Raw genomic sequence first — 18697 nt, 5'->3', positions numbered from 1 at the left:
CCTGAGATCTTAGGTAGCAGGTTCTTCCTATGAGAACTGCTGTAGACTAATGTAGGCATCTCAACTCAATCTCTACAGACTTCACCAGCAATATCTACAAAGCTATGCTGGTTTAAAATGTCCCATGATAGATGATGTTCTGTTATTTCATGCTGCTGATCAAGGCTGGTCTCTGAATGCTTTCCCAGTCTACACCCAAGAGACCTTCCCAAAGTGTCAAGAGTATATTTTGCAAACAACTTTGGACTAATAGTAGACTATTAAAATTACCTAAAAATAAACTTCTATTACAATAAATGACAAAAGGTAATATCAGCAAATATCAATAGATGATTATTAGTATATGATTTATGTTTTTTCTAGAATGGCACACAGTAATTAATATAATGTCTTATTTGCTCAATTTATAATACATACTTTATCTTTCAAGCAATGTTGTAGATTTTGTTGCCTGTAAAATCAAGAAAATAGTTATAATTGAGTTAAGTTAGGACAAATAATTTATGAAGATACCTTCAAAATTCCTATTATCTATTCAGTTACTTTTTATGAAAATTCTTCTACATACAGACAAAATACCCTAAACTTTATTTTGCTTTATTCAGTGTTTGTATTTAATGTTCTGCCATGATGTGGGCCTGTAGTCTAAGAACTGGGCTTTAGAAGAATGGAATCACCGTATCTAGTATATACATAAACAATGCCTGACTCTGGTGGTTGGAACTCTGGTATACCTTAGCTATGCTTATTATGTAAAGAGGCAAGATGATTAGTCTCTTTGATCTGCTAATAGAGACTATGGAATATTAAGTTTTTTTGATCATAGCTCTTCGGTAATCTTTCATCTGCCTTTTAGGATCATATAGTCCCATCATCTTTTTGCTACATGTCATAGTAGAAAAAGAATATGTGGAGGATCACTATTCAATAACTACTGGTTAGATTGATGGGTTCCTGGCTACATTCAATGCTAACTTCAATCATCTTTGTGTAATGATGTGATGAATGCATTTTTTCATGTGTTGCAATTAGATTTACTTCCAAATTTTATGAAGTCAAGTTGCCACTCCTTTTAATTTCCTTAAGCCTATTCTAAACATTTTCTCTAAATCTTAAACTAAATTTAAAAAAAAAATTTCATTAGATATTTTCTTTATTTACATTTTGTTTTGTGAAAACAAAAGTTGTCTAAATATTGCAACTTATTTGTGAGAATAAATAAAACTTCAACCATTGAAGCTTAGGCACGGGTTTGGGAGCCTGGAGGTTGGAGCCTGGCATAATGTCTGGGCTTTCAGCTAGGTGGGAAGATGAGGTAGGAAGACTGAGTTCATGCGTTCCCAGGTAATGGAGACTATGGCAGGAGAAGAGAGAGGAGTAAAGAGGGAATGTAGCTTGAGGAGCGAGGACAGAAATGGGAGACAGAGGGACAAGGGGTAAAAGTCTACAGACTACAATTTCTTCTTAGATCTGCTTTGTTAAATTAACACAAGATTCCACACTTTCCTTGTTTTATTTATTTATTATATTAAGATTTTCTAAACTTAACTTTTGAATTTTTTTCCGTCTTAAGGCATAGAATAGAGTCCTATAGCTCCCTTAGTAGCAGTGTGCCATAGGCTGAAACAGGGAGCAAAGACCTATGAAATCACTAAATCCCCGGCATCCACAGAAACAATTGTTTTTAAGGCAAGCCATAAAATCAATACTAATACAAGATAAAAACTTTCAAAAATTCACCTCTTTTTTTTTCATAAAAGAAGTAGACACTGGCAAAAACTGTCAGAAATATAATTCTGCAATTTGAAAAATATTTGGAAGCTTGCAGTATCTCAACCATTTATTTTAGAAAGATGTGAATATAACATGGGGACTTTTAAATTAGCCTATACTGGTTCCTTAAAAATAATTCATCATAATCAGAGTGCACTAAATCTGTGAATCTTACTATTTGCCTAACATCTGTCATTAGTCCTTAAATGCAGTGTATTGTCAATAAATGCTTGATAAATAGGTTTTAAGGATATGCCTACCTATATTGAATAACAAATGAAAAACACTATTGAATGGCTTCTTGCCTATGGTTTTATCCACATATTGCTGACAAAATAATTAATTATATGCTAATTAGACCATAATATTATTGATCCAAACTATTTGAGTTTTACTTAATAAATAAGGTTCTAATCATAGTCTATATGTCAGAGGATTTCAAACTTATCACCTAATGCTTATGCATTATAACTCTACTCCCACTGCTAATACAACTTATCTTCATGTTCTATCATACATTTTCATTTCTACCTTAGCAATGTTTTGCATTCACATTTTTAAAAAATTTTTCATTAGATATTTTCTTTATTTACATTTCAAATGTTATCCCCTTTCCTGGTTTCCCCTCTGAAAACCCCCTATCCCATCCCCCTCCCCTGCTCACCAACTCACCCACTCTCACTTCTGTCCTGGCATTCCCCTATACTGGAGGATTGAGCCCTCTCAGGACCCAGGGCCTCTCCTCCCATTGATGTCCAACAAGACTATCCTGTACTACATATGCAGCTGGAGCCATGGGTCCCTCCATGTGTACTCTTTGGTTGGTGGTTTAGTCTCTGGGAGTTCTGGGGATACTGGTTAGTTCATATTGTTATTCCTCCTATGGGGCTGCAAACCCTTCAGTTCCTTTTGTCCTTTCTCTAGATGCTCCATTGGGAACCTTATGCTCAGTCCAGTGGTTGGCTGAGAGACAAATAAATGAACTATTTGATGAGAGGAAAGGTGCTTGACAATAGAACACACTTTATGGTCTCCATAATAAAGTCTTTCATGATATGTAGTTAAATCAGTACGTGTGATGAGCAGTCAGGGCAGACAGTAAAAGGCTTTGTAATGTTTTTCCTTTAGCATTTATGCATTCCGTAATACAAGTGATCATTATCTGCACAATGACAGGCATCTCTCCTCCTCACTTTAACACATTTGGATGAGACTCACTCATTCTGGCTATAGGACAATGTTTTGTATTCTATGAGCATTCATTAAGTTATACATATTGATACCCATCAACCTCACTGAAAGTCTTAAACAACAAAGCATAGTCTGAATGTGAAAATCATTTGGCACCAGAGATCTTTTTCTTTTATACATTCATTTACATAGAGATAAAGGTTGCAAGGAATGTAGTTTAGTATGAACTTCATTTGATTTGTTGGTTCCTTTGGAGATTTTAGCACTGGGTTGCTAAGAACACAGTCCTGTGTATACATAGCTTGCTGTGCATAAGGCCTGGATTCAGATCCTGAGCACATACATAAAACTGGCTCATGTTCAGAGAGTTAGTCTGCCTCATAAAAATAAAATATCAAAGCAAAGACAACCAGCGAGATTAACTTGTCTGACCACACGCACACACAAACATACAACCCCCGCATAAATATTTCTTAAAAGTTGACAATGGGTCTAAAACATCGGCTTCTTCACAAGTTGAAAAAAGCTAAAATAGTTGTTCTCCACTATTTGTTTGATAAATGAAAAGCTTTGATACTAAACATCTGTTCTCTAAAAATTTCAAGTTACACTCTAGCATTATTCTGGACAACACTGCAAATATTTTTAAGAAGGAGAAAGATGACCAAGTCATCGAAATGATATGGTGAAAAATATTGATAAAATAATATTTTATCAGGCTCAAGAAGCCTATAATCTCAAAATTCATAGGTAAATATTTCAAAGAGAAATACAAAGAAGTCCTCTGAAGTTATGTGAAGCCATTTGGAGAGAAGGGACAAATTCTCTGGGTACAGAGAGCAAAGTTCTGAAGAGATTGAAGGAGGACAGCTTTCACTTTGTCTACAATTTGAGCTCAGTTCTGAAAGTTCTTATCAATAACATTTCAGTAAGTCTAAGTAAAACTGCAAAAGGGGAAGATTTCATGTAGTCATGTACTTAAGCAATTATTGAAATATGAATTCATAATTCTACACTAATCATTTAGATACTTACATATTTGAGTAAACAGGAGAAGAAAAGATACCCGGGGGTGGAACACCTGCCTGCAATCCTAAACATGAGGAAAAGAAATCTGCAATTTATATTCATCCTCAGTAATGTTTAAAATACCAATACCATTTTCAAATACCTGCTATCATTTGTAACTGATTAGTCTGCATGCTTTTAAGAATATTTCACAGAGCCGGGCAGTGGTGGCACACACCTTTAATCCCCGCACTTGGGAGGCAGAGGCAGGCAGATTTCTGAGTTTGAGGCCAGCCTGGTCTAAAGAGTGAGTTCCAGGACAGCCAGGGCTGTGCAGAGAAACCGTGTCTCAAAACAAAAACCAAAATGAAAAACCCAACCAAACCAAAAAAAAAAAAAAAAAAAAAAAAATTCACAGGAATTCCAACGTCCTTAGTGTACAATTTAATATAAAGCAAAATCTCAACTCCTATTTACCCATGTAATGCCTTGTGATGCCTACCCAGTCTTTGAATGTATTCTATGGCCTATAGACATAGAAAGAAATAATATAACAATTAATATTAATATTGTTATTAATATCAATTCATATCCCACTGTCATGGTTTCTTGATGTCATTAGACTATTGCTGTGGCCATTTACTTTTGAGAAATTGTATTTACATTTCTCATATTGTAAGGTTTTGCTGAGTCTTGGTTAAAACCGCTGAAACTGTTCCATGAAATTTATCTGAACAAGTACATATCTTTCCATAGTATTTCCAAAACACACTACAATGCTCATATTAAAGACTTTATAGGAGCTGGAGAGAGGAATCCTTAGGTAATGCACACACATGCTGCTCTTATAGAGAGCCCAAGTTCAGTTGCCAGAAGCCGTGGAGCAGCTTCCCACGGTGTCTAACTCCTCCTCTCAATAATCTGATTCCAACCTTGATATTCTTCGGGCACCTGCACTTGTGCACATGCTCACAGACATGTACACAATGTTTTTTAAATAAAAAGATGTATTAAATACTAAAAACTAAAAGCTCAGTAGATTCTTATAATCATAAGTTGACTATTAAGTTTTATAGTTTTCCGTGTGTGTGTTTGCATGGATTTGGTTTTGGAGCAGAAACTGAGGTTAACAATGTACAGAGAAAAGTCATGCATGGTGGCATGTGTTTATAAACTCTGTGTTAGGGAGATAGACTAAGATGGATCCCCAAAACTTTCTGGAGAGACTGCTTAGCCTATTTTTTGCCTTCCAGGCCACTGAGAACTCATGATTAAAAAAAAAATTATGTTGCCCAAAGTATGATAAGTAAAAGTCATTCATTTGGCTTTCACATGAGATCTACGTACAAATGAGGATTTGTGTACATATGAGCACATACTCTCACATGCACGTGTACCTGTATATATGTAAACTACATACCTTCATACATGCACATCTACCCTAACACACATATAAGTAACATAAAAGAGTATTTAAGAATAATAATCATCACAGACAATCACATTGGTTTATGGGTTGTAAGGAATTACTGAGCCAATTCCTCAAGCACAAGATGTGGAAAATTTAGAAACCAGGCCTTATTTCAAGATGGGTAGTTTGTTAGAGGGACAAAAATTTACTCAGAGAAATATTTATGGCTGGTAAGTAGATAAAGAACATTGGTATATAAAGTTAACCATTAGCCTCATTAAGAGATTTGTTTGAGGGGCATCTCTGAATCAAGTCATGGATCTGAAGGTCCTTTCTACAAAATAGCATAGAATTTGCACATAACCTAGCTATGTCTTCTGCTCGTATTATTCTCCAGATAATTTATAAATCATTAAAAGATTAATAGGAGCAATATATTGTGTAAATGGTTGCTGTTCTCTATTGTTTACACAATAGTAGCACGATAAAAGGACACATGCATACAGCATTGATATACACAGTGTACAACTCCTACCTATGTGGATTTGTAAATGCAAAATATGCTGTTATAGACACTTTGGTGTACATTGAAAAGTCGATCTTAGGGTGAATGCAGGACAACAAAAAATTTAATAACATTCTTAGCAAAAATATAAAGGAAAAGGAACAGGCCATTTGAAACTGTACTCAAATTTAAAGGCCATTATATTAAATGAAATAAGTCAAAAGTGCAGACAGGAAACTGTCACACGTTCTTATGGATTGTCAAACTCATAACAAGGGAACATACTGGAATGGAAGAAAAAGGATATGGAGAGATATCGGTAGTAGTTTTGTATTTGTAAAAGTAGTAAATATTACAGACCTAATATGTACTGTGACTATTGCTAACAGTTCTTTGCTGTATACTTAATTGTTAGGGAGAGATGATATTCAGTGTTCTAACGAAGCACATATGCACACATGCACACACAAATGTAACTGTGAGGTGAAGACTATGTCATATGGTTTGTGTGTTCATCAAGACTATTTCCTTCATTACAGAGTAAAAGCTCTGGGTATTAGTTCTGGCTAATTTTACCTTCTACATTCAGTACTTTGTACAAGACCTAGCAGAAATCATTGCATTGATATATTAGTTGGCAAAGATTTGGGAATGAGCACAATAAGTGAAACAAGTGAAAGAATATTTTACTAGCTGCACAGTTTGTTGCTGATATTTACCTGGTTCACCAGCATAGCTTGACTTCTTGCTTGGTCTTCCATTCCAATCACCTTGCATCTCCTTCTACATAAACAACAAGAGAGGTTTCTCCACAGTTTTTACCCTCAACTCCTATTTGTATGTTTAAATTTCAAAAATGTAATGTTAGCTTTCTCGTAAACCTCCATTTATAAGAAATATTCATGTTTTGTACTTTTGTTATTATCTACACAATTAAAATAAATGCTTATCAAAATATCTACAATACCATTCACGCATCTGATAATTTTCCGACTTTGATGCTTAGCTTATACTTGTATGCATGTATAATACAGTAACATTATAGAATCCAATGAAGTTTTACATGATTGGAATTGGCATCTGGAGTGAAAGCTAACGTTTCGATGGTTAGGAAAACAGTTCTGTGTCCCTGCTATGGTGCCTCTTACCTACAAATAGAACATTTGATGGTAACTGAAAATTAAATATATGAAGAATGCAAAAAAGTCAAATGATGTAATTAGAGGTAATGCAGAATATTATTGAAAAAAAAAAGCAGTTTAATATTACTGAAAAAGAGAGGGCATGCATGCTCCACAGTGACTGTAAGTTTCTATTCTTTCCTGGGCACTAAATCTGCTTGCAAACAATCGTGATGATACGTGTCTTCCTTTTTCAATATTTGAAACAGGATTGCAGGCAATGAGAAAAATGCCTGATAATATTTGACTTTCCAAAGTATGCTGGAAAACAAACTTCTTGTCATAAATTTGGTATCTGTGAACATCTGCTAACACTTTGGGATTAATATGAAGAGTGAATAGAATATGCAAGTTAGAGAGGTCAACAATATAGTTTATATACACTATTCATACACTGTTTTTGTATGCTGAGATTATTTCCTTGTACTTTACTGAAGAGTTATCTTGATATAATACAGCAGTGTTTTCATTGTGGAGTCTGGAATATTGCAATAATCAACCTATACAGTATATTATCATGCCAATTTTCACTCACAATCTAATGAACAAAATTGATACATGCCTTTCTGTCTCTTGTTCCTCATAGTGTTTGAAATGTACAAAACAAAAATGTGTGCTGTAATGTTTTTAAAGAGCATTTTAACAGGGCTTCATCATTTCTTTAAGTTTAGAGGCTTTAAAACATGGTAAACAACTGATTACTCCAGCAGTTAAAAATCTCGTGATTGTTAGCACATTGAACAGGGCTAGTGATATAGCAGAATAGAACTATGCAAAAATACAGTTAACAAATATTTACTTATAATAAATTGTATCACAGACAGAACATCATGGTAATCATAATACATTTTAGATATTCTGCATTATTTTATATCAATAGTTATGCATCCTAAGTCACAAACAATGTTATTTTCTACTCAGAATTCATTTGAAGAGAATCTATTAAATTGTTGGTGTACTGAAAATTGATAAAAATGTAAACTCCTTAGTATAGTGAATCAGTTAATATCATGCTAATATTGGCGCTAATGGTATTGATTTTATTCCTAAGGAAACATGCTATTTATAAATAGTATTAGTTTTATATGTAATGACTATACTGATCTATCACTACTGATAACTTTCCATTAGCAGATACATGATTACTGTTGAAAAACGCTAAATCAGCATTATTATCAGAACACCAAGGAAGCACAACTTATTAATCTGAGGGCTCAATAGACAAAATAAACATTAAGCCTTGCAGATTATATTTAGGTACACTGAAACTGAGTTATTGCATTTTTACTATGGTATGATAAATTTAATAGGATGAGGTTATATCATAAGATTAAAATATAGTATTTTCATATATTAAAATGACCATAAGATATTTCCTTTCTTCTGACTGGATATAGAGTAAGTCAAATAATACATACCTCTTCTTTTTGATGGACCAAAGATGTCTCTGAAAGTCCAGCATTCTTTGTGGGTGACTGTTGAGCTGAAGTAATGGATTCTCTAGCTGACATAGTTCCAGGAACTAGAGAGATGATAGATAACTTTAGATATGAAAGGACTGTAGTGTCAAAGTTGAATCATAACTTGAAGGCTTGCTCTAGCATTCTGCCCAGTAAGCTGCTTCCCTGACCAGAAAAATCACCATTAGCAATTTATTTAAGTTAAGGAAGCAGCTTTAAGAATAACAAATCTGGAATTTTTTTTTTTTATGTTCATTCCCCCAAAATGTCAGTTTCCCAATTGCTTCCAAAGAAAAATTTGAAATCTTTATCTCAGTCTCAGGAAAACAATAGGGCCTATTGGCAAAATGGACCGTTTTATTTGTATGCAGCAGTCTGCAATGGCAACCTACAGCTTGTCGAAAGGAATAAACAAAGCTGTATTTTAAACTGATTTTAGACAAAAGGCATGAAAGTGATAAAAAGCTGTTTTGGGATTTTTATTATTTTTTTATACACAGAAAGATATACAGTTAATTAAAAAGAAGTAAATGGAGGAAAGGTTCTCCAATAGTAAAGAAAAACTAAGCAAACCTTTCAAAATTGGGCAAAACAGCTTTCAAAAGTATATTATGGAGTAGCTCTGTATTTAATACCAGAATCATCAGTACTGTTCATAATCTTACCTCTTTCATCACTTAATCTTCTCGTTACTCCATTTCTCTATATGGCAAAATATTAAAGAGAAAAATATTCATAAGTAACAATACTTTTGGAAGAAATTCTGTCTTCTGTCAAATAAGCAAATGAATCCAGGTGCTTTTCTACCCCTATGCCCTGTGTCTGTCATAAACAGGATACCAGACACGGAACATCGCATCAACATCCCAGGATACCATTCACTATCTCAAGTTGAGTTCGAAACTGAGCTCAGTTTATAGCAATACGGAGCTTACTGTTCTTCTACACTGTACTTTATTTAAAGCCACAGTGTGTGTGTGTGTGTGTGTTTGTGTATGTGTGTGTGTATTTAAATATATATTAAAGTTTAAAGTCTTTCAATTGGATATAGAAAATTAAAATTCTTCCAATTCAAACTTTATGCAGCACTATATAATGTTTATCTAAAATACTACTTAGAACCAGAACCAGAGTAAACTTACACTCCAGTTTATTATAACATTGATATGTCTATACCTCACTAGAAGATGTGTCCTCAAGATGAGTGACTATCCTAATAGCCTTTGCATTTCTATGGACCCAATTTTCTTATCTAACCCATGTTTTGGCTCATCCCAGTGCTCAGTCAACAACCTGAGCTTCGAGTGCATATACTACCAGTAAATAGCAACATCATCATCAGAATTGATAATAGACTTTGGATTTGTTTCTAAGTGTCACACTACATCAATAATGAAGCTAAATTGACTCTTTTTTCCCCCCAGAGAGGAATCATTTTTCCTTGCAAGAACTCATCCACCATAATTAATCAATACCAAATTAGTAAAAGAGAACATATGTAAATAAAATTTAAGCAGATGAAATAATATACTTTTGAAACACTTTACCTTTAGTTCTGAACTGCTGTTCTGTACTTCTGCTGGATAAGCAACTGAGGATGCTGATATTTTTGTAACATTCTTTGAATTACTCTGAGACTGGTTAACAGTGGCTGATACTTGTCCTAGGAGTAAATGAGAAAGATATATATTTTTTTTTTTTGGATTTGAACATTTTGTTAAGCGCAACAAATTTTATTTCCTTAAGCTCATCACTAAATTTAAAATATTCATGAGTAACAATACCTCTGAAAGAGGTAAAACTGAAAGCACCATTCAATCAGTTAAGTACTGGAATTATTCATAGAAGTACTCCTCTGCATGGTTGTAACCAATCCATCCTTCTAGTCCCAACGGCACTGATCTGTAACTCTTAATGCTTTCAGAAATTGCACATGAATTCATTCATACAGTGTGTGTACTTTGTCTTTGTTTTTGGGGAATAACATGATTTATTTTATGCAACATAATGCTGTAACATGTATTCGGTTTGTCCGTTTTTATTTGTATACATGGCACTTTGTATTTTATCATCAGTTCATGGACATCTCAGCTGTCTAAATTTCAGCGATTTCTGAATTGAGTTTCTGTGAATTTTGGTACATAAACGTGTGTGTGTATGTGTGTGTGTGTGTGTGTGTGTGTGTGTGTATTTCAGATACTAATCCAACATTAAATGTGTAGTTAGAAAAGATTTTACTCTACTTGGTACTTCATTCTATTGCCTGGAAACATTATTGAGAGTGAAGACTTTTAATTTTGTACCTTCACATTTATTAATTCTTGTTAAGTTCTTGTCTACGCTTATTTCTTTAAACTTTTTTCTATCTTTCACCTAAGTTTCAGATTGTTTTTCATTATTTGATGTTGAAATTAACTTTTCTATAAGAAATTGGCATCTAGTCTATACTTGTACATATCCAGCCTTCCCAGATTCATTTGCTGAAGATGTTTTTTTGTTTGTTTCTTTGTTTTTGTTTTTGTTTTTTGTTGTTGATTGGGGTTCAATTATTTGGGGGTAGGGTTTGTCTTTTGTTTTGTTTTGATTTTGTTTGTTTTGTGGCATAGTTGTCAAAACCAAATGTCTAACTGATAGTGTAGTAGTACAGGGAGGGTCCTTTGGACCTTTGAACTTATTCCATTCTTCTATAGGTATTTTCTTTTTGTAACCATACCATGTTATTTTGATACTGTGTCTGTCTTAAGTTTCTACTGCTCAGGATTGTTTTCAATATTCAGGATCTTTTGTTGTTGTGTCTGAATTTGGAGAATATTTTATCTATCTCAAAGAATTTCATAAGAATTTAGATAAGCATTACATTAAACTTGTAGATTGTGTTTGGAAGTATATCAATTTCCACAATATTAATTATGCTGATCCACAACATAAGAAGACTTTTAATATTCTTGAATCTTCAATTTCTCCAGTATTTTAAAGTTTTCACTGAAGAGTTCTTTTATTTTCTTGATTATGTTTACTCCCGGATATTTTAAGCTATTATAAATGGGATTATTTCCTTGTATTCTCTCTCAGCATGTTTTATGTTGATATTAAGAGAATATTAGCATTCTGGAGAGAGTATGATGACTGTCCATCCTTCTACATTTTTCAAAATGTTCAAAGGTTCAAAAGTTTGTTGTTATAGCCTTATTGTCTTATACATAGGGTCACATGACTACAAAGAATCATGATGTTGCTTCTTTCCTTACCATTTATATCCTTTTAATTTCCTTATCTTTTATTATTGCTTTAGGTAAGACTTCAAACACTGTATAAAAAGCTCTAGAATATAGACAGCTTTACTTTTCCATTTATCTTAGTGGGAAAGCTTTGAGCTTTGAACTTAGTATACTCTTAGATACAGATTTGTCACACAGCCTTTTTTATATTGAGCTAGGAATTCTTTGCATTCCTAGCTTTCTCCATGAAGGGATGAGGGAATTCTGTCAAAAATCATATATTTACCTATTGGACAATCATAGATGTTTGTTCTTGAGTCTGTTTATATGATGTTATATTTGTAATAAAACCATAATGAAGTCTAATATTTCATAATTAACATATACAAATAAGGCAAGAACAAATTGAAACAAAATATTAATTGGAATTTATTCAAAGAGGGAAGGAAAAGGCCTAACAACTTGTTTATTATTTTGATCAATGTAGATTCAAACTAAATTGAAAGGGTTTGTAACATTTGGTACTACTGAAATAATTATAAATGCTTAATTATTTAATGATACAGAATGATGAATTATTAGTATGTATGGTATAATAATGCTATTTTTATCTGATTTAATTAAAGTGTTACTTATAATTTTAAAGTGCATATTAAAATATTGATGATGATGTCATATGTGGGATGGGCTTCAAAATAATTTGTCAACAGATAAATGTTAAAGACTGTCAGGAGCCATAATGGGACAAGCTAATAAGTAGCAGATGATCATCCTTAAATGGCCTGCCTCAGATTATTATATAATCTATAACAGGTGTGCCCTTATTAAGCAAGGCTGTAAGGGATTCATTTTAGGAAAGAGCCCTGCTATTAATATGCTTTTTCCTGTTATTATTAAACATATATAACAATTACTAAGTACTAGCACCTCCCTTTGGAGCAGATCTCTGCAGCTCCATGAAGATTTACTGTCTTGGATATACTGTTGCTATATAGACATATAGATAACTTAAGTTTTAATGTTGATCCTATAAGAATTCGTAAAATTATATCTGTGATTATTAGGCTCTTTTATAGTGGGACTGCTGTTAGGTTCTTTCCAGATAGTCAAAACTGTGACAAGAACTCTTGCACTCTCCCAAGTGTCACCAGTTAATTGCTGTTAGATGGTAACAAGACTTTCTCCTACTCAGAGCACATTCCAAGAGGTTGTAAAACAATTAACCTAAGGTCATAAAAAGGAAACTAATGATTTATTTTAGGTGCTAGGACGGAAGATAAAATATTGACTGGGTTCATCTATACAAAACTTCACCTATAACTTAGTTATGGTTTTAATCCATCAGTGAACCTGTGGAGCTGAGACAAGTGATGGATCTTTAGCCAGATAATTGCTCCTAATGAATATGCATGTAAACATTCTGTTCTAAACTTCTATTTCAATTTATGATTTGATTTTCTGTGTGAACTTTTGATGAACTTTTTAACATCTGATCATCTATTCTGAAAGATGTTTAAAGTCTGAGGACAAAGAGAAGAATCAGAATTGGGGGACTGAGGTGAGAGGAACAGAGGTGAGAACTGAGCTGAGAGAGGAACTGAGCTGAGGAGTTTTTAGACAGAACACTCTTTAGATTAGAAGGAGAATGCAGAGTGGAATAACTTAGAAACTATAGGTAACATAAAATACTAAGAGAGCAATGTGCAGAATACAGAGGGAAAGAGGAAAAAAGATGCTGCTGCAGAGAGCAGGAGCAGGCAGGTTTCTCCTTACTATGGGACAGAACAGGTCCCATGTACAAGGCAGGCTTACGTAGTCTTATTAAAAGAAACAAAGCTTTTTTCTTACAAACATGGGTTTAATTCATCTAGCACTAAAAGGGTAGAAGCCTTTTCTTTCTCTATGTAATAAAGACTGAAGTACATTTTTCATCCAGAGTGAGTGAGTTCTTTCTGCACCAGTGCTTGGTCTTTTGCTCCATATGCATATATAAGTATGGAAGTGTGTGTAAGTATGTAATTATGAGAAGGTATACATGTGTGTGTGTAAGTATTTAATTGTGAGAATGCATGCAGCTGAGTCCAACTGGGTTTAAATGGAAATGTATAAATGAATAAATGACCATGAATGAATCTGTATATGAATTTATGTGAGATTATTCATTCACTTACGTAAAAGTTTTTCCTTCTGGGAGTGTTACTCTCTTCTCCTGGTTCAATAAAAGTTTATTGCTCCAAACTTGCCCTAGCCCTGACAAGCAAGAGGCATCTGGACAATAGGAAAAGGCTCTAGCAATTAATCCTTTACTTAATCTCCTGCTGTTTTAGAATGAAGTGCTAAGTGCTAGAAACTGCAGTTTCTGGCCTCAGAGGATCACAAAAGGCAGGTCAGCTACAGTAAACTTTTTATTATACAGCAACCCTAAGTTTTTCTGAAGATGTTGTCTTACCCTAGAATCTCTCTTAAGATAAAGTCTTTTTTGATTGGAAGACTATTAATGACTGTTTCTATTTCATTAGCAGATATGGGACTGTTTAGATAGTTGATCTGATCTTGACTTAACCTTGGTACCTGGTATCTGTCTAGAAAATTGTCCATTTCATCCAGGTTTTCCAGTTTTGTTGAGTATAGGCTTTTTGGTAGAACTCATGATTTTTTTGGATTTCCTCAGTGTCTGTTGTTATTTCTCCCTTTTCAGTTCTGATCTTGTTAAATAGGATAATGTCTCTATGCCCCCTAGTTAGTCTGGCTAAGAGTTCTTTCTATTTTGTTGATTTTCTCAAAGAACCAGCTCCTGGTTTGGTTGATTCCTTGTATAGGTCTTTTTGTTTCTATTTGGTCGATTTCAGCCCTGAGTTTGATTATTTCCTGCCTTCGACTCCTCTTGGGTAAATTTGCTTCTTTTTGTTCTAGAGCTTTTGATATGCTGTCAAATTGCTGGTGTATGCTCTCTCCAGTTTCTTTTTGGAGGCACTTAAAGCTATTAGTTTTACTCTTAGGACTGCTTTCATTGTGTCCCATAGTCTCCCAACCAAAAAAAAGCCCAGGACCAGATGGGTTTAGTGCAGAGTTTTATCAAACCTTCAAAGAAGACCTAAAACCAAGACTCTTCAAAATATTCCACAAAATAGAAACAGAAGGTTCTCTACCCAATTAGTTCCATGAAGCCACAATTACTCTTATACCTCAACCACACAAAGACCTAATGAAGAAAGAAAACTTTTTCAGACGAATTTCCCTTATGAATATCAATGCAAAAATACTCAATAAAATTCTTGCAAACTGAATCAAAGAAAACATCAAAACAATCATCCACCATGATCAAGTAGGCTTCATCCCAGGGAGGCAGGGATGGTTCAATATATGGAAATCCATCAACATAATTTACTACATAAACAAACTCAAAAAAAATCCATATGAGCATCTCCCTAGATGCTGAGAAAGCATTTGACAAAATCCAATATCTCTTCATAATAAAAGTCTTGGAAAGATCAGGAATTCAAGGCCCATACTTGAATATAGTAAAAGCAATATGCAGCAAACCAGTAGCCAAAATCAAACTAAATGGAGAGAAACTTGAAGCAATCCCACTAAAATCAGGGACTAGACAAGGCTGCCCACTCTCTCCCTACCTATTCAATATTATACTTGAAATCCTCGCCAGACAACAAAAGGATATGAATATGAATTGGAAAGGAAGAAATCAAATTATCCCTATTTGCTCATGATACGATAGCATGCTTAAGTGATCCCAAAAATTCCACCAGAGAGCTCCTAATCCTGATAAATAACTTCAGCAATGTAGCTGGATATAAAATTAACTCAAGCAAATCAGTGGCCTTCCTCTACACAAAGGATAAACAGGCTGAGAAAGAAATTAGGAAACAACACCCTTCACAATAGTCACAAATAATATAAAATACCTTCATACCTTCGTGTGACTCTAACTAAGCAAGTAAAAGATCTGTTTGACAAGAACTTCATATCTCTGAAGAAGGAAATTGAAGAAGATCTCAGAAGATGGAAAGATCTCCGATGCTTGTGGATTGGCATAATTAATATAGTAAAAATGGCCATCTTGCTGAAAGCAATCTACAGATTCAATGCAATCCCCATTAAATTCCAAGTCAATTCTTCACAGACTTAGAAAGAGCAATCTGCAAATTTATCTGGAATAACAAAAAAAACCCAGGATATCCAAAACTATTCTCAACAATAAAGGAACCTCTGGTGGAATCACAATCCTGGACCTTAAGCTGTACTACAGAGCAATTGTGATGAAAAAACGGCATGGTTTTGGTACAGTGATAGGCAGGTAGATCAAAGGAATAGAATTGAAGATCCAGAAATGAACCCACAAACCTATGGCCACTTGATCTTTGACAAAGGACCTAAAACCATCCAGTGGAAACAAAACAGCATTTTCAACAAATGGTGCTGGCTCAACTGGAGGATAGCATGTAGAAAAATGCAAATTGATCCGTTCCTATTTCCTTGTACAAAGCTCATGTCCAAGTGGATCAAGGACCTCCACATAAAACCAGAAACACTGAAACTAATAGAAAAGAAAGTGGGGAAGAACCTCGAGCACATAGGCACAGGGGAAAATTTCCTGAACAGAACACCAATAGCTCATGCTCTAAGATCAAGAATTGAACAAATGGGACCTCATAAAATTGCAAAACATCTGTAAGGCAAGAGACACTGTCAATAGGACAAAACGGCAACCACCAAATTAGGAAAAGTCTTTACCAATCCTATATCTGATAGAAAGCTAATATCCAATATATACAAAGAACTCAAGAAGTTAGACTCCAGAGAACCAAATAACCCTATTAAAAATGGGGTACAGAGCTAAACGGAGAATTCTCAACTGAGGAATACTGAATGGCTGAGAAGTACCTAAGGAAATGTTCAACATCCTTAGTTATCAGGGAAATGTAAATCAAAACAACCCTGAGATTCCATCTGATACCAGTCAGAATGGCTAGGATAAAAAACTCAAGTGACAGCAGATGCTGGTGAGGTTGTGGAAAAAAAGGAACACTCCTTCATTGCTGGTGGAATTGTAAGCTGGTAAACCACTCTGGACATCAGTTTGGCGGTTCTTCAGGAAATTGGACATAGTACTACCTGAGGACCCAGCTATACTACTCCTGGGCATATACCCAGATGCTCCAACATGTAATAAGAACACATGTTCCAGTGCATAGTAGCCTTATTTATAATAGCCAGAAATTGGAAACAACGCAGATGTCCCTCAACAGAGGAATGGATACAGAAAATGTAGTACATCTACACAATGGAGTGCTACTCAGCTATTAAAAACAATGAATTTATGAAATTCTTGGGGAAATGGATGGATTATCCTGAGTGAGGTAATCCAATCACAAAAGAACACATACAGTATGCATTCTCTGATCAGTGGATATTAGCCCAGAAAATCAGAATACACAAAGTACAATCCACAAACCACAAGAAACTCAAGAAAAAGGAAGACCAAAGTGTAGATACTTCATTCCTTCTTAAAAGGGGGAACAAAATACCCATGAAAGGAGTTGTAGAGCCTAACTATGGAACAGAGACTGAAGGAAGGAGCATCCAGAGACTGTACCACTTGGGAATTTTTCCCATATTCAACCATCAAATTCAGACACTATTGTGGATACCAGCAAGTGCTGGCTGACAGAAGCCTGATATATCTGCCTCCTGAGAGGCTCTGACAGTGCCCAACTAATACAGAAATAGATGCTCACAGCCATCCATTGGAATGAGTACATGGTCCCCAGTGAAGGAGCTAGAGAAAGGACCCAAGGAGCTGAAGAGCTTGCAGCCCCTTAGGAAGAACAACAATATGAACTACCTAGTACCCTCAGAGCTCCCAGGGACTAAATCACCAACCAAAGAGTACACCTGGTGGGACTAATGGCTCCAGCAGCATATGTATAGCAGAGGATGGTCAAGTCGGTCCTCAATGGGAGGAGAAGCCCTTGGTCCTCTGAAGGTTCTATGACCCAGTGTAGGGGAATGCCAGGGCCTGGAAGTGGGAGAGGATAGGGTGGTGAGCAGGGGGAAGAGGGGAAGGAACAAGGTCTTGTTTTTGTTTGTTTGTTTGTTTGTTTGTTTTTGATTTTTCAAGACAGGGTTTCTCTGTAGCCCTGACTGTCCTGGAACTCACTCTGTAGACCAGGCTGGCCTCGAACTCAGAAATCCACCTGACTCTGTCTCCCAAGTGCTGGGATTAAAGGTGTGTGCCCGGCTATTTTTTTTTTTTTTATTTAATTTATTTTTTCTTTCTTTCTTTCTTTTTTTTTTTTTGAGAGGAACCTGGGAAAGGAGATATTGTATGACATGTAAGAAAACATCTAATAAAAAAAAGATAAAGTGTTAAACTAGAATCTTTGTCTTACCCTCAGCCTAAGCTCTTCCCCCTCTACTGTCTCAAGAACAGACAAGAAAGAAGAAACACCTGCCCTCCCCACCACTGGGGCTGCCCCCCAATAAAAGACAGATAAAATGCCTTATGAATTGTTATGTTAGTCACAGCTCTGTAAGGCTGTATTATCACCTCCTACTGGGTCTTATTTGCACCTGAATTATTTACTAGGAAATGCTTAAAAATCTTTACAACTATGAAAATATTTACCAAAAAGAAAAAATATCAATGCTGATTTTGAATAGCAATATACAAGAGACAGTATATCATATCATATTGGATACATTATGTAAAAGTAATTAAAATATAAGTATTTTGTCAGAACTATGAAAAAAACAATTAAAAAGAATATTTTGTCTGTGTGTAGACCTGTTTGTGTATGTGTACATGTCTGTTACAATGTATATATGTATTCTTAATAGTGTGTACATATATGTGAAAGCCTGAAGTGAATGGTAAGTTTCTACGTTGATCAGGCTCCACCTTAATACTTGGAGCCAGAGTTTTTTTTTTT

General features: G+C 34.8%; 1 protein-coding gene across 3 annotated transcripts in view; it reads right to left on the bottom strand.

Annotated features, from left to right (window-relative positions):
• Fsip2 (fibrous sheath interacting protein 2) overlaps window positions 1-18697 on the bottom strand; it is a 73860-nt gene that overhangs the window by 34261 nt on the left and 20902 nt on the right. For all 3 annotated transcript variants that reach the window (XM_031370805.1, XM_031370804.1, XM_031370807.1), the window contains exons 10-15: window positions 10077-10192; window positions 9195-9231; window positions 8488-8591; window positions 6608-6671; window positions 4000-4057; window positions 418-451 (exon numbers count right to left, since the gene is read on the bottom strand). In XM_031370805.1, the coding sequence (XP_031226665.1) occupies window positions 418-451; window positions 4000-4057; window positions 6608-6671; window positions 8488-8591; window positions 9195-9231; window positions 10077-10192 (413 nt within the window). The remainder of the gene's footprint in view (window positions 1-417; window positions 452-3999; window positions 4058-6607; window positions 6672-8487; window positions 8592-9194; window positions 9232-10076; window positions 10193-18697) is intronic.

Source organism: Mastomys coucha, unplaced genomic scaffold, assembly GCF_008632895.1.
Source record: "Mastomys coucha isolate ucsf_1 unplaced genomic scaffold, UCSF_Mcou_1 pScaffold15, whole genome shotgun sequence".
Lineage (NCBI taxonomy): Eukaryota > Metazoa > Chordata > Mammalia > Rodentia > Muridae > Mastomys > Mastomys coucha.
This window is presented reverse-complemented; position numbering and strand designations above follow the sequence as displayed.